The 18314-nt window shown below is 36.9% G+C and overlaps 1 protein-coding gene across 1 annotated transcript; it reads right to left on the bottom strand.

Annotated features, from left to right (window-relative positions):
• On the bottom strand, positions 1 to 18111 carry ADH4 (alcohol dehydrogenase 4 (class II), pi polypeptide). Its single transcript, XM_003985150.5, has 9 exons — positions 17957 to 18111; positions 16566 to 16667; positions 15368 to 15509; positions 13820 to 13907; positions 11465 to 11696; positions 7303 to 7563; positions 3445 to 3580; positions 2823 to 2961; positions 1 to 789 (listed from the first exon to the last, which is right to left on the bottom strand). The coding sequence occupies exons 1-9, from the start codon at positions 17972 to 17974 to the stop codon at positions 765 to 767; spliced, it is 1143 nt and encodes a 380-aa protein (XP_003985199.3). The 5' UTR covers positions 17975 to 18111; the 3' UTR covers positions 1 to 764.
• Positions 18112 to 18314: the final 203 nt, after the last annotated feature.

Below are 18314 nucleotides of genomic sequence, written 5' to 3'. Positions count from 1 at the left end.
TCTAGACATTATATGTTTAATGATTATCAAAGATGAAAAGGGCATTTAATACAGATGGAAATTTGAGAGTGTACATGTGTTTTTGCTTTTTAAAAATCTTTATTTTTAATATATCTATACTCATTTATATAGCTTCTGATATCCCACTATTGTGATTATAGTTCATAGTGATAAAGTAGGACTAAGAGAAAAGAAATTAACAGATGTTAAAAAGGAAATTGTTTAGTAGTTTATTAAAGAAGATTAGCTTGTAGCTTATTGAAACCCAGAAATTATGTGACAGCAATTTATATATATAACATATTTCAATGATGTATGTACCTTATGTATATGTATATAATAGTAATTTTTTCTAGTATAAATTTTTTGATTATGGAAAATTTTAAACATATACAAAAGTACAGAGAACAGTATAATGAAACTTTGTATATTTATCACCCAACCTTAAAAATTATAATCATGTAGCCAATCTGGCTTTACTTCTTACCCTTCATTCCCCATTCCCACCTCTCCAGAATGAGTTTTAAGCAATTCTCATCATATAATTCTATTCATAAACACATCAGTTATCATAGTTGCTAAATAGGAAATATTAATGCATTTTATGGATACAAATGCCGTAAATATAACTATTTGATGTTGAGATGTTAATTGTAAATAGTTGTTTAAATTCATGGCAATTCTTGGCTCATCATTACAGGATATAAATTAACCAGACAGGTTCAGATTCAGTCAGATAGGATTCCAGTTTGTTCCTCGTGTCTTCAAAAGGTCAGGACTATTCTAATGCTGTTAATAATAATAAAACAATAGTCAGCATAGTTTTTATGGTAAATGTAACTAAAACCCACAAATAATTTCTGTATTTTCATCTCAGCATTTGGTTTTAATCTTTCTTTATAGACATCTACTTTGCTAAGCCTAATTGCTTTTATCTTGTCATCCTTTCTCATTCGTGTAATGAATAATACCTTGCAAATGGTGCTAGTAAGCTGGGAAAAGTTCGGAACTCTCACCTGACCCTGGGTGAGGTCCATGCTACCGCATGGTAAGGTTGTAGTGAGGTTTCTGTGTTGGAATAGTCACTGCTTGTTGTGTTGGAGTGATGCTTTCTGAAAACCTAAATATTCTAAATCCTGGGTAATTCCTTCAACATGTAGAAGCAAAGAAGGAGATAATCCTTGGGGACAGAGAATTCCTTATGTTGGACCTTACTGCTGGAACTGTGGAAGCCCTGGCATTAGCAGTTTGCCATGCATAAATCTGTTCTTCACCCAGGGACTAGAGCTACATCTGTCTACCTGTGGAAGGAGAACCTCTGTGTCCTTTTACCAGGAGTCAAGGTCATTGCACCTTAAAAGATCAACTGGGCGTTGTGTTCCCTCTGCTTTCTTACTGCTATGTAGTTGGTATGGTAGGAGGGCCTATCCTCAGTTGTGCTTCCTACACCCACGTGGTAAGTGCCATCCTCTGTTTTCTCCATTGTCATCTTTCCATCTGTGTGGGCAGGAATGTGGTCTTCTCAGTGAGCTAGAGGCCAAGTAGGAAGCGTCATTCAGGTATCTACCCCTCAGCCTTTCATTCTACCACTGATTACTAAGCCTACTTTAAGAGTACAGGGGACTTGCCCAGCTATTAATAAAGTAATTCACCATTTTCCATTTGGCTGCCACTTAGCAACTCCCTATGGGTATATTCCGTGACTGAAAACTCTAGGGGAAAAGGGGCAGTGGTGGAGGAGCTATGAGTTTTAGGTTCTAAGGCTCCAAACTCCAACCAAACTCCTTACTTAAGGACCACTCTTTATGGGGATACTGAGATTGTGTGAGATATTGCAGAGTTTATACACTAAGTTACTTTGTGTAGCCTAAGTAATTTTTTGTTTTTATTGAACTTCTTTTTGATATATTGCAACTAATATGTTTGCAGATTAGACAGTTCATGTCAGTAGAAATAATTTCTCAGGTTTCTTTCCCAGGAAGTAGCTTGGGTCCTCACACCATGAACCTGTTTTCTTCTGCAACGTTTATTTTCTCCTTCAAACTCATGTCACTTAACTTTAGGTCCTCCCTCCCCCCCTTCCCATTTTGTGATGTCTTCTCAGGTGCTTTTTTGTCCTGCATCTCCTCTATGAAAGAGTGGTCCTGGTGTTTTTGCCTATTGTTTCTATTGACCAAGGTTGTGCCTGATCATTTGAACCAAAATCATTGATCCTAGTCTCTCCTGCTCCCTAGCTGCTACAGATCCCCCAGTTGGGACATTTCTATAACTTAGTTCTCAGGGTCTATGCCAATGTCAATGCCAAGATAGCTAAAATTGTGGGTCAGAGACAGTGGACAAAGCATGAGGATAAGAGTTAGGGCATGCTTTAAGTTTCTTTAAGTGAGCCACTCACTGCTCACATATCCATGGTTTTCACTTCGTTCTGATAATGAAGGGCCTAGAGTGGGCATCTTTTGTTAATTGCAGAACATAATGATGCCAGGGCTATATTGCACCAGAATGACCCGACATTATACTATGGAAACCTTTCTTACTAGGGAACAGCCCCAACTGAGTTAACAATGGTTTTTGAAAGGGAAAATCTGTGTCAGTTTGTATCACCACTCTATGTTAAAATAGTGTATGGGAGTGTACATTATGGGAATAGAGCAGGAAGCTTTTCTTTTCCCAGATGGCCACTATTTAATCTTTTAAGCACATCTAGTATGTGTGATGTTGTGGAAAGTGTCAGAAAAGACAAACTGATTGGTTCTTAACATGAAGTAAAGAGTCATCGTAAAGGTTTTTTGAGCCACTTATCCCTCTGTTTGTTAACTTACCTTTTGCCTTGGTTCATTAGGTCAAATGCCTCATTGATTTTGTCAAAAGGCAGGGTATGGGTCACCAATATATCCAGATCAAATATCTTATTCTTGTAGTCAGTAACCAGCTTTGGAATAGAATCAATGCTTTTCCAACCTGTAATTTGGCCAAAATGCCACGTAAAGACTTGGTTTTTGACAAGAAGTGGTTTAATCAGTTTGTTGAGTGAATGAAATTACCAAGCCAGATTTGGGTTGCTTCAAATAGATTATCCCTCCCATCTTTGATTTTCTATACTTTTATTGATTTAAAAGTTTTTCTTAACAAGGAATGTTAAGATTAGTTTCTATTTCTAGATAAGGAATTATCTCAGTTTGGTCGAAGTTTACCTTTTGTTCCTCTTGTGTTGGTTAATTTTAATGCAAAATGAACTTAACTTTACAAATTGTAGTTATCCATTTATACAAATTTTGTTTATTCTCAAATAATTGCTAGAATAGCTTTTATGCAGTCTCTAGATATGTTATTAGGCACTTGATATTTAAACAATATATTTTTTCCTTTCCATTTAATAATTTCATTATAAGAATTTGAGTACTACTATGGAGATAATTAAAAGAGGGAAAAAAAAAAACTGACCACCAAAGCATGTTCCATTTATGGTACGGCCCATTATGAGCTCCACTGGAGATATAGTCAATCCTCTAATTTCAGAGTCTACCCCGATGAAAGTACATGTTCCCCAACCTGCTGTTGTACAGTCCAGGGCTGCTCTCTGGAAGGTCAAAAAAAAGATTGAGTAAGTAGAAAACGTAGAACATGAACCCTAGTGTAGGTATGCACAATGCTTTAGGGAAAATGTATGCAACTCTGCATATAAGATAAGATTATTCAAGCTAAAATGATCATAGTATTGTTGATTGATACTTGGGGTGCCACTGTTCTGTTTCAGATAGAACATTCATTAAAATTTTGAGCGTTACCCAAAAAAGATATTGAAAAGAAACAATATATTATTTTGTTTAATACCATAGTTATGGTGAACTGGAATGCGTATCATTGCCTGTCAAGAAAAGTAAACATGTGAAGTTAGGAAAGAACTCTAGAAGGTATTATAAACTCTTACCAAGTTTTCAGTGATCTGTTGTGGATATGTAGTAAAACATTTGCAGTTCTACATGCATAAAAACAATCTTTGAAGTCATGAAGAGAGGAATGAATAAGTATTTATTAGAGCCCAGGAAATGAGGTACACACCATAAACTTAGTAGATACCAAAGTAAGATAATTAAAAAGTGCTACTTAAAACAGAGGACAAAACAGTTTCAACAGAATCTGACACTGGCTGCTGGTGATAAAACATTTCATCTCCTTCCCTACATTTAGCTCTCACAGTTAGGTAGAGTTATGTAACTAATTCTGGGTCATTGGCTATGGGCAGAAGTGATGTGTGTTATTTCATAGGCGAAACAGAACCTGCCAGCTCTTCCTTCTCCTGCTGTAACAACCAAGATGATCTTGTGGTGAGATTGTGAAGCTACAAATTTGAACTTGACTGAGCCTTGATTGCTGGCTGAATAACTACATGGAAGACAGTGGCTCAGGGGAGTTGCTTTGATATTCCCATGAGAGAGAGTTATGTTAACCTACTGCAAGTTTGGGGTTAAAAATGCCAAGGATTGAAAACATAAAGAAGTTTGAGAAAGGTATAAATTTGTGGGTGGCCATTCCATAAGAAGCCATATGGTAACTAGATGAACATTTACAATCTTTTGAGACTAATCTTAAGAAAAGTGTAAACTTTATTTTATATCCCTTGCCATAGTCAGTGCTCAACTTAATTCTGACCTGTTGGGGCAATTTTTACTTTCACAAAAGTCCCAATAGGAAGAACAGCTTTTTTCATCACTGATCAGTGTGTGAAAGAAGCAGTTTAAAGTACAGTAAATTCTCCCCCTCTCTCCATGTCTTACGAGTGATGGAAAATGCAATGACCTAGAACTTTTAGAATGTGTTTTGAAATTTTTATTTGACTACATATTTATTCTTTTGAGAATTCATAACATTTCTAAATAGCAACTCTTCTACTGTGTGGACTTTTTATTGGGAGGAAATACTTTTGTTTATGCTGTATGGAGAGATCTCTGGAGAGGGGAAAATCCATAGGCACTATTTGTTACCTGAAGGTAGCTATTTACATTGACTCTTATTTACTATTTTATTAAAAATTTTTTTTTCCCTGTTTGCCTTTTCTACGTTTCTGGAGCTTTGCTCCAAGCAAAGAATTAATTTCCCTAATGATGACTTAAGTAAAAATGAGCATTATATGCACAACAGGTTTATTTAGAAGTCTCTGAGAGGTTTTGATGAGAATTACTTTTACTTTTCAAAACTTTCTAATATTGTGAATTATTGTAACTTTCTGATTATTCTGTTGGGTTCTTAAGGCTGCTTTAGAGCACTAGTGGTCATTGAATTCAAGTTCACACCCATTGCTGGAATCTCCTCTACAACCAAGACATTTAGCTTTCCTTAGTAATGGAAACTTGGTGGACGGGTAGGTAGCTGATGTTTTTTGATTAAATAAATCCATCATTTATTTGGGTTCTCTGGTATAATTCTATTCCATAATTTAAAATAATAATAAAACCTGTCAAGTTTTAGTTCAGATGGTTCTCAACATGAGTAATGTAAAAAATATTGGTATCTGGGCCTTAGACTCTTGAGACTATCCTGGAGTATGGTCCATTCATTGGTATTAAACAATGACAATAACAACTCCCCACGTGTTTCTAAAGTGTAGCCGGTATTGAGAATCTCTATACTAGAAAGATAAAATCAATAGGCTGAATTTCAATGTTTGTAAAAAGCTGTAGAAAGTGGAAGAATATTGTGGCACAATGCAAGTTGCAGATGCCAAGGACAACGTCTGAAGCATTGAACACAGGGGAGCACGTGCAGGATAAGGAGCCTTAATGCATGAATTTTCAGTAATATCTGATATTTATTGAGTGCTTATTACCTACCAGACCCTCCTTTAAGCAGTTACATTATCAATGAAAGCATTCTGAGAGGAGAGACCGAGGTAGGGAGCCTGATGCTCTCAGCACCTCTTCCCCATCTCCATTCTCTTCTGGGAAATGCCTCAGTAGGGTAAGAACCAAGGGGAAGAACTGTTCAAAGCCTGACACTGGGAGGCTGAAGTACAGAATTGTATTGTTTAAAAAATTTTTTTTTGTAAAAATCATTTTAAGAGAAAGGGAGAGAGAGAGAGCACATGTGTGTGTGTGAGTGGGAGACGGGCAGAGAGAGGGAGAGAGAGAATCCCAAGCAGGCTCCACACTGCTTTATTTTGAGTTTGGCCAGTGCCGAGTCCAATGTGGGCTGAAACTCACATGAGAGTGAGAAACTCTCAATTGGACCCCGAGTCCAATGTGGGGTTGAAACTCACATGAGTCATGAGATCATGACCTGGGCCAAAATCAAGACTTGGGTGCTTAACTGACTGAGCCACCCAGGTGTCCCCAGAATTCTATTTTTTTTTATCATCTCCCTAGAGGAGGGTTTGGGAGCCATGTTGAATGAAGTCATAATTAAAAGGGCATAGTGTCATAGCTACTCCACAGATCTCACTCACGAAAAAGACTCCATGGCAGATAGTTGGCGAATTTTTTTGTCATCTCATAAAACAAAACAAAACTCTGCTTAGTGTATTTGCACAAACGGGTATGAAGTGAACATTCACTGGAAGATGAGGCTGGGCATTCTGGCAGGCTAACTTCTCCATGTGTTGTCTGTGTGGTTGATTTACCCCACTTTCTCAAGTAGAATAGACAGGGCTGGCTTTGTGGGCCTGCAGCCAATGCAGTCGCTCAGGGCCCTGTGCCTAGAAGGGCCTGCAAATTATGTAGCTCGTCTTGAGAGAAGAAATCTGAATGATACAGAATTGTTTAGGAAAAAAAGATCTACTTTTTAATTTTGCAGTGTGTGTGTGTGCGTGTAATATATTGAAAATTTCACATATATGATTTGGATCTAATTGTGCAGCTCATTTACTGAAATCTGATGGGCAGAACTCGATTGCTTGTAAACTGCTAACCTCTCTCTTCTCTGATTTTAGCTGGGAGTGGATACTTCCAGCTGTTAGGGGTGACACGTGTCCTTCTGTCCCCTTCCCTTCTCTAAATCTGCCTTTTCTGTTCTTTGTCATTTCTCATAGGCAGAATTATTTTAAAATTTTCATTTCTAAGTTTTTTCTTAACTTTTTGCTGAATTTCATGTGGAAGAATATACAAAAATATTAATCTATTAAGTAATACTTGTAATTAAATATTAATACATGCAATCTAATAGCTAATATTTTCTATATAAATATATAATATATACATATATGTATATAAAATATACAAAGTAACTATATTGATACACACATTGCCAATGTTTATTAATGTTAATAAATAATAATTTATTATATACTATCATTAAAAATATACATACCATGGCTTCGGGTCCACCTGCACAATCAAGGGCAAAATCCACCCCTCCTTTGGTCATTTCAATGATGACCTCCTGGATGGGTTTATGTAGGTTTCTAGGATTAAGGCAGTCAGTGGCTCCGAGGGCTTTGGCCTTTGTAAACTTCTCACTGTTGATGTCAATAGCTATAATTCTGGAAGCTCCTGCTACTTTACAACCCATTATAGCAGAAAGACCAACACCTCCTAGGCCAAAGATGGCACAAGTAGAACCAGGGGTGACCTGCAGGCAGGACAATTTATAAATTAACTTTTTAAAAAATTTATTTTTTAATTTTTTTTAGAGAGAGTGCATGAGCTGGGAGAGGGGACAGAGAGAGAGAGAATGAATCCTAAGCAGGCTCCACACTCAGGATGGAGGCCAGTGAGGGGACTTGATCCTACGACTGTGAGATCATGACCTGAGCTGAAATCAAGAGTCAGACGCTCAGCTGACTGAGCCACCCAGGCACCCCCAAGTTAACTGTTAATGGAAGTGAACTTAACTTTTTTTTAAATGGAGAGAGTGAGGTGGGGGCAGGAACATATAAATAAAAGACTGTCTATCATAAAACTAAATGATACAGCCAATAGGGGAAATATGCCAATATAAAAATGGATTAATCACTGGCTAAATTTGGAGAATCATTTGAATGCCATTAGAATGATCAGCTAATAGTAAGGAATAAGCCCAAGTGAAAATAATCCTCTTGTTTTCCTGTTCCCTTTTAGTGTTGTCAGCACAAAAATTTAAAACCCACACATTTTAAAGGGTTTATTATTTTCCTTTTTAAATAGATCACAAATAATTTATATTTTTAATGGGCCTTATTTGGTTGTATTAGTGTTATAGTCGGTTTTGAATGAGCACTAATGTTTCTCTAAGTGTGAATTAACTCACATCCCAAATCACCAATTAATTTGAAAGGCATGAAATACAAATTTCTTTTGGTTTTCTATATTTCCTTTTTGTTTTTTCTATATTGCATAATTTATGATCTACCTTGATTTGTTGATTTTGTATTTGTGTGCGTGTTTCTTCAAAAGACTGTAAGTTCTTTGAACTCATATTATCTTTCACATTGCTATTCAGAGTGTTCTATGTGTTGGGTCTTTAATAAATGTTCATTGCATCGAATGAAATAGAAACTGAATACACAAGATGATAAGGAAAGTTGCTGTATCTGGATTATGTTATTCTGTAGAGTGGTATAGTGGCAAAAAAAATACTACACAGATGCTTAATTAATATTTTCTAATGATGATGGGAAACTGTTAGAATTAAAGCATAAACAAAAGGGAAAGAGGAATCTGCCCAAGGGAAGTACTGATATATTCTAAATTGGAAACAAAACTATTAAGCAATAGAGATAATGTATATCTCTTACTTTAATTTATGCATGATATTAGGCAGGCATACAGTGTTTGACTTTTGCTACTCAGGGGTAAATAAAATATATTTTTTACAAATATTCATAATGTTCTCTATACACAGTGTGATGTTTACAATGTTGTGGCACATGTTTAGTATATATCCAAATATATCTCCTTAAAGACTGTGTTTAAAAGTTTACCTCTAAGAGTCATTGAAAGTAGAAATGCATCTTCCTTATTGAGGCAATGTTATACACAGCTTCCAACAGTATAAATTGAATACACTATATTACTTGTGTTAAACAACTAGACTGCTGCGTGTAAAAGTGCCCTTGATTATGGTCCTGGGGGGGGGGTGGTCACTATAAACTACCCCGCCACAATTTGAAAATAGAATAATTCATAGTGGATGATTATCTATTTGCAGACAACACGGTTAAAAGACATTTTCATGCTTCCAAAGATCTCTGTGAAACGTGATTAATTTGGCAGTAAAGGATACAAGCTGATTAAAAAGAATTAGGACTCCTGGTAACGCTGGGTGCCAGTCTCCCACTAATTATACAAAGTTGTGTCATCACTTTTATTCCCAGAAGGAAATTAAACTTTATTAAAACTCTTGCCTTTTGGCTAGAATTAATGATATCTCACTTCCCTTAACTTGTTCCTATCAGATTCATTTCTCTTCTCTAAGCATCCTATGAGGTGGTTTAGGTGTTCCTCAACCGCGAGAACAGGTCCTGGAAATTTGGATTGGATTTAAAAGAAAATTGTAGCTGAATCTCTAGTGTTAATATCCCTGAAGAAAGACTAGAGTAGTAGAAGGTGACAGTCTTCATGGAGTCCAGACAGGAGAGAGTGGCCCAAAGAGCAATAATTCTGACAATACTAGGTACAGGAGAGTATGCCTTGACTGCCAAGGTTACACCTGCTTTTAACTTCCCTCAATTAACCCCCTTCCTCCAGGAGCCTTCAGAATGTAGTCTGACTTCGCATATGATTTTTAATTTTTATTAATGAATGAATGAATAAATGAATGAATTTTTGGAGGGAGATAATACAGTGATAGCCAAAAGTAGCATTCCTGTCTGCTTGGTTGACATAATTCTCAGTGAAAAGTCTTCTCTTCATATTCTGCCTACTAGATCACCCTGTTATTTTGGTTAGGCTGAGTTTATTTCCTTGACACTCTAACACCTCTAGGTAACCTGAAAAAAAGGACTATTTGGATTGCAAAGCTGAAAACCAAGCCTTATCAAGATTTTTAGGGGTTGGGCACCTGGGTGTCTCAGTCGTTAAACATCTGACTTCCGCTCAGGTCATAATCTCAAGATTTGTGAGTTTGAGCCCCACATTGGGTGAGCTGGAGCCCCGTATTAGGTGAGCATGAGCCCCACTTTGGGTGAGCCCTGATTCTCTCTTTCTCGCTACCCCCCCACCCCCCCACCGCTCCTCGTGGGGCTGCCCCTTGAGGATTCTCTCTCTCTCTCTGCCCCTCACTAACTTGCGCTTTCTCTCTCTCTTTCTTCCTTAAGAAAAAAAAAAAGATTTTTAAGCGTTGCACGTGAATCTGGCTTTATTCATTCATTCATTCATTGAAAAATTATTAAGCTCCTACTCTGTGCTAGGCATAGGGCCTAGAGTGATTGTTCACATCACAATGAACAAGAGAGAGTTGTTGCCCTCAAGGAGTAAATAGTCTAATAGGGAGGAGAAATAAATGGGAAATTTCTCCATAGTGTGATAGGAAGGAAGACAGGGATAAGCACAGATACTTTTGGGAAAACTGGAAGGAATACCCAATGCATGCCCAAGAGGCTGAAGGGTTTCTGATAGGAGGTGGGAAAAAAAATGGAGTCAGCCAGAAGAGGTAGGGGAGCTTTCCAGGCACTATTGTTGGGAGCTGGGTGTGGAAAGCCCAGGAGACACGGTGATTAGAGCCTGGAGACTGAAGGTCAGGCCCGGGGGAACAGTGAGCCTGCAAAGGGAGAATTAGGGAGAATCACTAGCTCACTGAGGGAAGAGGGGAGTAATGAAAGGGGAATGAAATCTTCAGATTTGTTGTTTAAAAAGACCACTCTGGTTGCACTTTGCAGTTTGAACTCAAGGGATGAAGAGTGATGTCAAGGAGGTTTAAATAAAGGGGTTGTTTGAGGCATCCAAATGATAGTGACATCTCTCCAGTCTTTCATTAAAGTTTTGTGAAAGCTTCTAAATTCTAACATGGGATCCCAGGGATGCATCTTGCCACCATCGGGGCTGTCACTTGAGATATTCCCTTGGAGCCACAAATGGGCACGATGAGAAGCAGAGGTGAATTACCACAGTTTGAGGGAGAGAAATCTGCAGGGTCAAGGAGAAAGCAGAGGTGGCCATATGGAGATCGCTGGGAGTTTCTGTAGTTTCTGTTGCCTCTTGACTGGATCTGCTGTCCCAGGATGAACATTGCTATTTAGGGACATATTTAAGCATGCTGTATTTAAGGCAGGGATGGTCTGTAAAGTAGCATATCAGTATAGAGACAAGAAATTAACCTCATCCAGGTGCTAACTATATGCCAGCTGCTGGGCTAGATATCTTATGCATGTAATATGATTTAATTATCCCCATAACTATTTGTAGGAAATATTAGTGTAGAGGGGTTAAAGAACTTGCCTACAGTCACAGAGGTAATAAATTACAGAGCTAGGACTTGAAGGTAACCAGCTGATTTATCACGCTATTTCCTAGTAAGTTCTATTTTATGCAACCTGGTGATTAAACACTTTTACCTTGGCAGTGTTGATTGCAGCTCCATAGCCAGTTGAAAACCCACATCCTAACAGACAAACTCTCTCTAAATTTGCATCATCATCAATTTTGGCAAGATTAATATCTGACACGACGGTGTACTGAGTGAAGGTGCTGGTTCCCATGAAATGGTAAATTGGTTTTCCTTTGCAGGTAAACCTGCTGGTTTTGTCTTCCATTAGTTCTTGATCAACAATAGGATTTTTGACTAGACTAGAAAATTACAAAAAAAAAAAAAAAAAAGACACAAAAAAGAGAATATAAATGGACCTCTGATTACATTCCTGAAAAAATTCCTGGGCATTACATGTTTATTATGACAATTTTATGAGAGAAAAATTGAGAAAATGACTTGAGACTTTTCACATAAATATAATCAGAAGTAGTTTAAAGATGATGAACTTTTTATTGAATACTCTTTATGGGCCAGAAACTCTCTTAGGAGTTTACATGTATTAATTCTTAAAATTGTAATGGAAAACTCAACTATATATGAAAGTAGAAAGTCTAGGTTGTTGCATATCTGTGCAACCATATCCCAGCTTCTGTAGTTATCAACTCATGGCTGATGTTCTGTCATCTATTACCTGCCACCCCTACCAGCACCCACTCTCCCTCATGGGACTATTTTGAATTAAACCCCAGACATTACTATTTCATCTGTAAATATTTTAGTATGTGTCTCAAAAAGATAGATTCTTTGGGGTACCTGGGTAGCTTAGTCAGTTAAGCATCCAACTTCGGCTCAGGTCATGATCTCGCGGCTCATGAGTTTGAGCCCCAGATCGGGCTCTTTGCTGTCAGCTCGGAGCCTGGAGCCTCCTAAAGATTCTGTGTCTCCTTCTCTGTGCCCCCTACCTCCCATCTCTCTCTCAAAAAATAAATACACATTAAAAAACAAAGAGATTCTTTTAGGTTGACATATTGCATTTGGTTGATATGTCTGTTAAGTCTCTCTTACTTTATAGATGCTCACTTCTCTCCTTATTTTTTTCTTTACAATTTATTTGTTGAAGAAACAGTCATTTGTTCTGTAGAGTTTTTCTCATTCTGGATTTTTCTGATTACATTCCTGTAATTGGGTTTAACATGTTTCTCCATGCTTGTATTTCCTCTAAACTAGTGTTTTCAATCTAACTGATTGTTTTAATTTGGTTTTATATTTTTGTAGGAATATTTCAAAGGCAGTGTTGTGTATTTTCATCTGGAGGCACATAATACTTTATTATCTCTTTTTGTGATGTTAGAAAGAACTTATGGTCATTGCCAAAATCCATTATTTCATTAAGAGTTTGCAAAAAGGTGTATTAATTCTTTAAATATCTACCACAACCCTGTAAAATAAGCATTATTATTATTCCCATTTTATAGACAAGGAAATTGAGTAATAGTGATTAGATGTAAGAGTAGTATAATTTTAGCTTCCAAAATAACTAGCTTCAATTAGTATTAAGGACAAATAGATTTTTCTGTAGTCTCATTAAAGAGTAAGGTGATAAAGGGTTTGGACTCTGGAGTCCAACTGCTTATGTTCAAAATCTAGTTCTTTTTTTTAAAAAAAATGTTTAATGTTTGTTTATTTCTGAGAGAGAGAGAGCGAGACAGAGTGTGAGTGGAGGAGGGGCAGAGAGAGAAAGGGAGACAGAATATGAAGCAGGCTCCAGGCTCTGAGCTGTCAGCACAGAGCCTGACATGGGGCTCGAACTCATGAACCATGAAACCATAACCTGAGCCAAAGTCAGACACTCAACCAACTGATCCACTCAGGCACCCCTCAAAATCTAGTTCTAAGACTTTTATCTGTGTGGCCTTGGAATAAATTACTGAGCCTCATTTCATCCCTCTCTCTTCTGTGGAAATAGCTACTATTTTGATTTTGGCATTTATCATTCCAATAGTGTATTTATACCTTTACTACATGCATATGTAACCATAAATTATACTGTCTATGGTATTGTTTTGTATATGATATCTTACTAACTATATTTGTCAGCAACTTGCTTCTTTCCCTTAACATTATGTGAGATTATTCTGTGTTGTTGTATGTAGATCAAGTTTAGCCCTTTTCATTGTTATATAGTATTCCATTGTGTTACTACATAGCACTTTGTTAATCCGTTCTCTTATTGGTGGGCATTGGGCTATTTTTAATTGCTGTTATAAATAATGTTGTAGTGAACATTCTAGCATATGTTTCTTTGGGTAATTTTGCAATAGTTTCTTGTATACACCAAGGACTAGAATTGGTGGATAGAAACTTCATCTAGGTATTGCCAGTGTACTTCCTCAAATACGTATACCAATTCATATTCTTACTAATAGTGTATAGAGCTTACCTGAGTTTTGTACAGAAATTTGTGAGTGGACTCAGACAGAACTTGCATTTTCCACATTGAGCCATGTAGAGTGGAATTACTTTGTCACCTGGAAAGAAAGGCCATGTGTTGGATGGTGCCTAAGATACAGCTTATAAATAGTTTCTACCAGATGTATCAGTGAAAAACACCATTCTTTATGGTATATATATGTTCAGCAGAAAGTATAGATGGCTACAATATTTTGTTGCTCTACAAGATTCCCCAAGTATTGAATATACTGTATTTTTAAAATTTTTAAAAATATTTATTTATTTATTTATTTATTTATTTATTTATTTATTTATTTAATTTAATTTAATTTATTTTGCTGCTGGGCGCTTGGGGAACAAATCTGCATTGATACCACTAGCTGCAGAGTCCTGTCTGAGGCTATGCTGTCACTGAAACTCTCTGCATCATGACTATTACTTTTTTTTCTTAACATTTCTAAACATCTTGTATGGAGTAGAGCATCCTTATTAAAGGTGGACAACAACAGGCAGGATATGGAGATTAAACTTTACATCATTGCCATGTTTCACCATTTAGTTCACTTCAAATTCTATATTTTTCTATTTTTTTACTCAAATACAACTTACTTATGGCTTCTTTCCTCTGATGATCACAGCCCAATAATGATAATTAACATTTTTTCAACATTTAGTATGTGCTAGGCATCCTTCTGTTTACCCATATTATCTCATTTACTTCTCAGAACTGTCCTTTGAGATGGGTACCTTTTCTCTCCACTTTAGAAAACAGAAATCTGAGCTGTGTCACAGAAAAGTGACTTCACTGGTGGAGGTCACACAGCCAGTAAGTGGCAGAGCTAGGACTACATTGGCCAGAGCACTTCATGGATGTAAAGCTTATGGGAGCAATTTGTTTCTCTGATCTTGTTTGGAATGGAATCGAATATACTCCTATGTTTGGAGCATTCTCATTAAAGGAGGAAAGAATGATACAGTTCATCCCACTTGACAAGTGAGTATTACAGAGCCCATATTCCAGTATTTTGTGAATGTTATAAAATGGGAAGTAAAAAATTTCAGCCCATTGGCATGTTCCATTCACATATTATTTTTATGTTACAAAGTTTCAAAAAGACGCATAAGCTAATACTGACATATATAATATTTCTCACTTAGGCTGACTGTATATCCTCATTCTTTAAATTCTTTGTAATATTCAATTGGCTCTCTGTTTTATTTAGAGGAGGTTGTTATAAATTTTCTTTTGTGCCCCACTTTGTGGGTTGCTTCACAGGACCGTTTCTCAGTGCTGCATGTGAATAAAGTGACCATATTATCCAGATTTTATCAGTTCTGATTTCAAATATTCTGTCCCATTGTTATCTGTGATAGATAACGTATTTTAGTTTGTCTTTGGAAAAGATGGTTCCCATATATAAATAGAGACTAATATAATATACATCCCCTATATATAAATAGCATGCAAAGCCAAGATTGTATCAGTCCCTGAAATATCCCGACATTTCCATTTAACTGGAATCAGGAAAAGACGTACCTGGTTTGAAACTGGTCACTCCTGGCCCAACACTTTCCACAATTCCTGCGCCCTCATGGCCAAGGATCACTGGGAAGAGGGCCTCTTTAAATTTAGGATTGATCGGATGGGCGTCAGTATGGCACAGGGCAGTGGCGATTATCTGCAAGGCAATCACAGACTTGAGTCCTCTTTCTGTCATTATGTCATTAGGGTTAGGATAATTTTAGGCCCAATGTCACCTTGACACTTTACAACATTCCTAGAGCTCAATAAAAGAGTTACATTTTGAGGGGGGGGGGCACAATTAAAAATATCAGCATATATTCTTTTCCCCTAAATAACAAACCTTTGTTTTCTAACTTTCACTGTCACTGGAGAGTCATACAAAGAGATAGAATTGGCAATTACTGCCTCCAGGAGAGGAGAAATCAAAGGTAGTAGGGAAAATTAAACAAAATCTTTTAGGCAGAGGTAGTGGAGGGAACACAGGTTTTCTAGGGCTGGCGCAAATTTTGTTGAAACTACATGAATGGAAACAGAGGTAATAAAATCTTTAGAGTTAAAAGAGGTATCAGATAAAGGAATGTCTCAATAGCTAACATATCCCTTACTATTCAAGATTCTCTTGACAAGGATGTCTTATTCATCCTCATGTATAAACCCATACTGTGGTAGTCCTCAGGAGAAGTGTATAAGCCGGGCCAGCTGGGGGGAAATGGAGAAGTTTTGCCAGCTTTCAGTCTGTGGTCTCTGCTCAGTGCAGTGTCTTTTCCCTGCTGACCCATGCCTGTCCCTCCTCTGGGCATTTTAGACCCTCATACTGCCCTGGACAGCACTTCAGGTCTTCCTTCTACCTTGTGTTGAACCAAATTTTCTATCTTTCTTTTAATATCACTTTGTAATACAGCAAAAGGAAGAAAGCAAAAAGAAAACCTAACTAATTCTAATCTGAAGTGAATTCCTTTGTCTGATTCTCAGGGCTAATGGTTAATGTAAAGATAGTTGAATTAAATTTTAAACCTGTTATTAATAACAACTGATATTTAATAATTTACCCCTCCTGGGATAATTCCTGTTTCTATCTGGACCTAAAACTGAAATTCTGCCACAGGTGACACTCCAGGTGCTCTCGGTCATACCACATAGGCCTGACCCGAAGAAGCCAAACCTGCACTGAGTGTCTTCTCTGTATTATATAGGAAAAGTCTCCACTTACCTGGACGCGAACTTCATGAGCCTTGGGAGGAGCTACCTCAACCTCTTCTATGCAGAGGGGCTTGCCTGCTTCCCAGGCAACAGCTGCTTTGCATTTAATAACCTGAGAAAGAGGGATAGATGGGGAAAGACAGGGAGATTAATTGTGTAATTAATATATAACTATATAAGATGTAATTAATTAATATTATGTTTAAAAATTTAAATATATGTAACATTGAAAGAAGATGGAGGGGAGCCTGGGTGGCTCAGTTGGTCAAGCGTCCGGCTCTTGTTTTCAGCTCAGGTCATGATCCCAGGGTTGTGAGTTCGAGCTTTGTGTGGGTCTCTGCACTGACAGTGTGGAGACTGCTTGGGATTCTCTCTCTCCCTCCCTCCCCTGCTCACTCTCTCTCAAAATAAATAAATAAACTTTAAAAAAAAGACATAAAGTGGAAGGAAACAAATCTATAATCCTCGTTTCTAATGCTATTATTTTTGCTTTTGGTATGCTTTTCCCAGTCTTTGACCACACAAATACATAATTTTTGATAGCTGTTTTGCAATTTTGAACATCTATATATATACGTATATATATATATGTATATATATGTATATATATACATATGTGAATCACATGTATATGTATATCACATGTATATGTATATGTGTGTGTGTGTGTGTGTGTGTATATATATATTTAAGTTTATTTTTTGGGAGAGAGAGAGCACGTGTGAATGGGGGAGGGACAGAGAGAGAGGGAGAGGAAAAATCCCAAGCAGGTTCCATACTGCCAGTGCAGAGCCCCATGTGGGGTTGATCCCACAAACCATGAAATCATGACCTGAGCCGAAATCATGACCTGAGCCGAAATCAAGAGTCAGTTACCCAACCGACTGATCTACCCAGTCACCCCTTGAGTTTATGTTTTTGAATATCATTAGTCTTATTGCACATACAACATAAATTATAGAAAGTTTCAAAGTACAAATAAGAACAAAAGAAACAAATCTACCTATAATTTCATCACTCATTTTATGATTTTGAGGTAAAATTTTTCAGTATTCCTAAATGGGATCATATTTTATATAACATTTTGTAATTATTTTTCTACTTATTAATATACTATAAATATTTTCTATACTTTTCTCTAGCTTTTTTTCTAACAAATGCAAATTGTATTTTGTTGTTACAGCATAGTTACTCAAATCTGTCTCTTTTTTGCCTTTGTAAATAATATTTAATTGACTACTCTTGTAGTAAGCATTTTGGCACATCCTCAGTAATTTCCTTAAATTTCTAGCAGTTCACTTAAATCCTTTTAAAATGCTGCTGAGAGTAATTCTGAAGGAAGCTTCTCTTAGCAAAATTATAAAAAGACAAACAAGAATAAGAAATAGTGTATTTGCTTACTTTGCCCTTGGTGCCCATTTTTCTTTGACAAACTAGCCTTGGAAGTTTCTTTCTCACTTAAGAATCTCTTCCACTTCTATCCAGGGTGCTCAATGTCCTATAATGATCTGTCTGAATAAATACCGTTCCTGCCCTGTTATTCTCCAATCGCTTTCCTCTTTTGCTGCTGTGATACATAGCTCTGCCCATTTCTCATGTGATTTGTACTCTCATATTTTAGCTGCCAACTGCATTGCTCCCAGCTCTTATTTGAAGGTTTTTGTTTACTTTTTTCCTTTTATTGCATAATATAAGACAGTAGAGAAAAGTTCATTAAGATTATACAGATGCATTAACACATAAAGGATATTTCTACTGC

The sequence above is a fragment of the Felis catus genome, chromosome B1, assembly GCF_018350175.1.
Source record: "Felis catus isolate Fca126 chromosome B1, F.catus_Fca126_mat1.0, whole genome shotgun sequence".
Taxonomy (NCBI): Eukaryota; Metazoa; Chordata; class Mammalia; order Carnivora; family Felidae; genus Felis; species Felis catus.
This window is presented reverse-complemented; position numbering and strand designations above follow the sequence as displayed.

Coding starts and splice junctions, on each gene's coding strand:
- ADH4 (XM_003985150.5), bottom strand. Junction 15,510..16,565: donor CTCATGAAGTTCGCGTCCAG/GTAAGTGGAGAC, acceptor ATTGCCTTGCAG/ATAATCGCCACTGCCCTGTG. Junction 2,962..3,444: donor AAATGGAACATGCTTTGGTG/GTCAGTTTTTTT, acceptor GCCAAATTACAG/GTTGGAAAAGCATTGATTCT.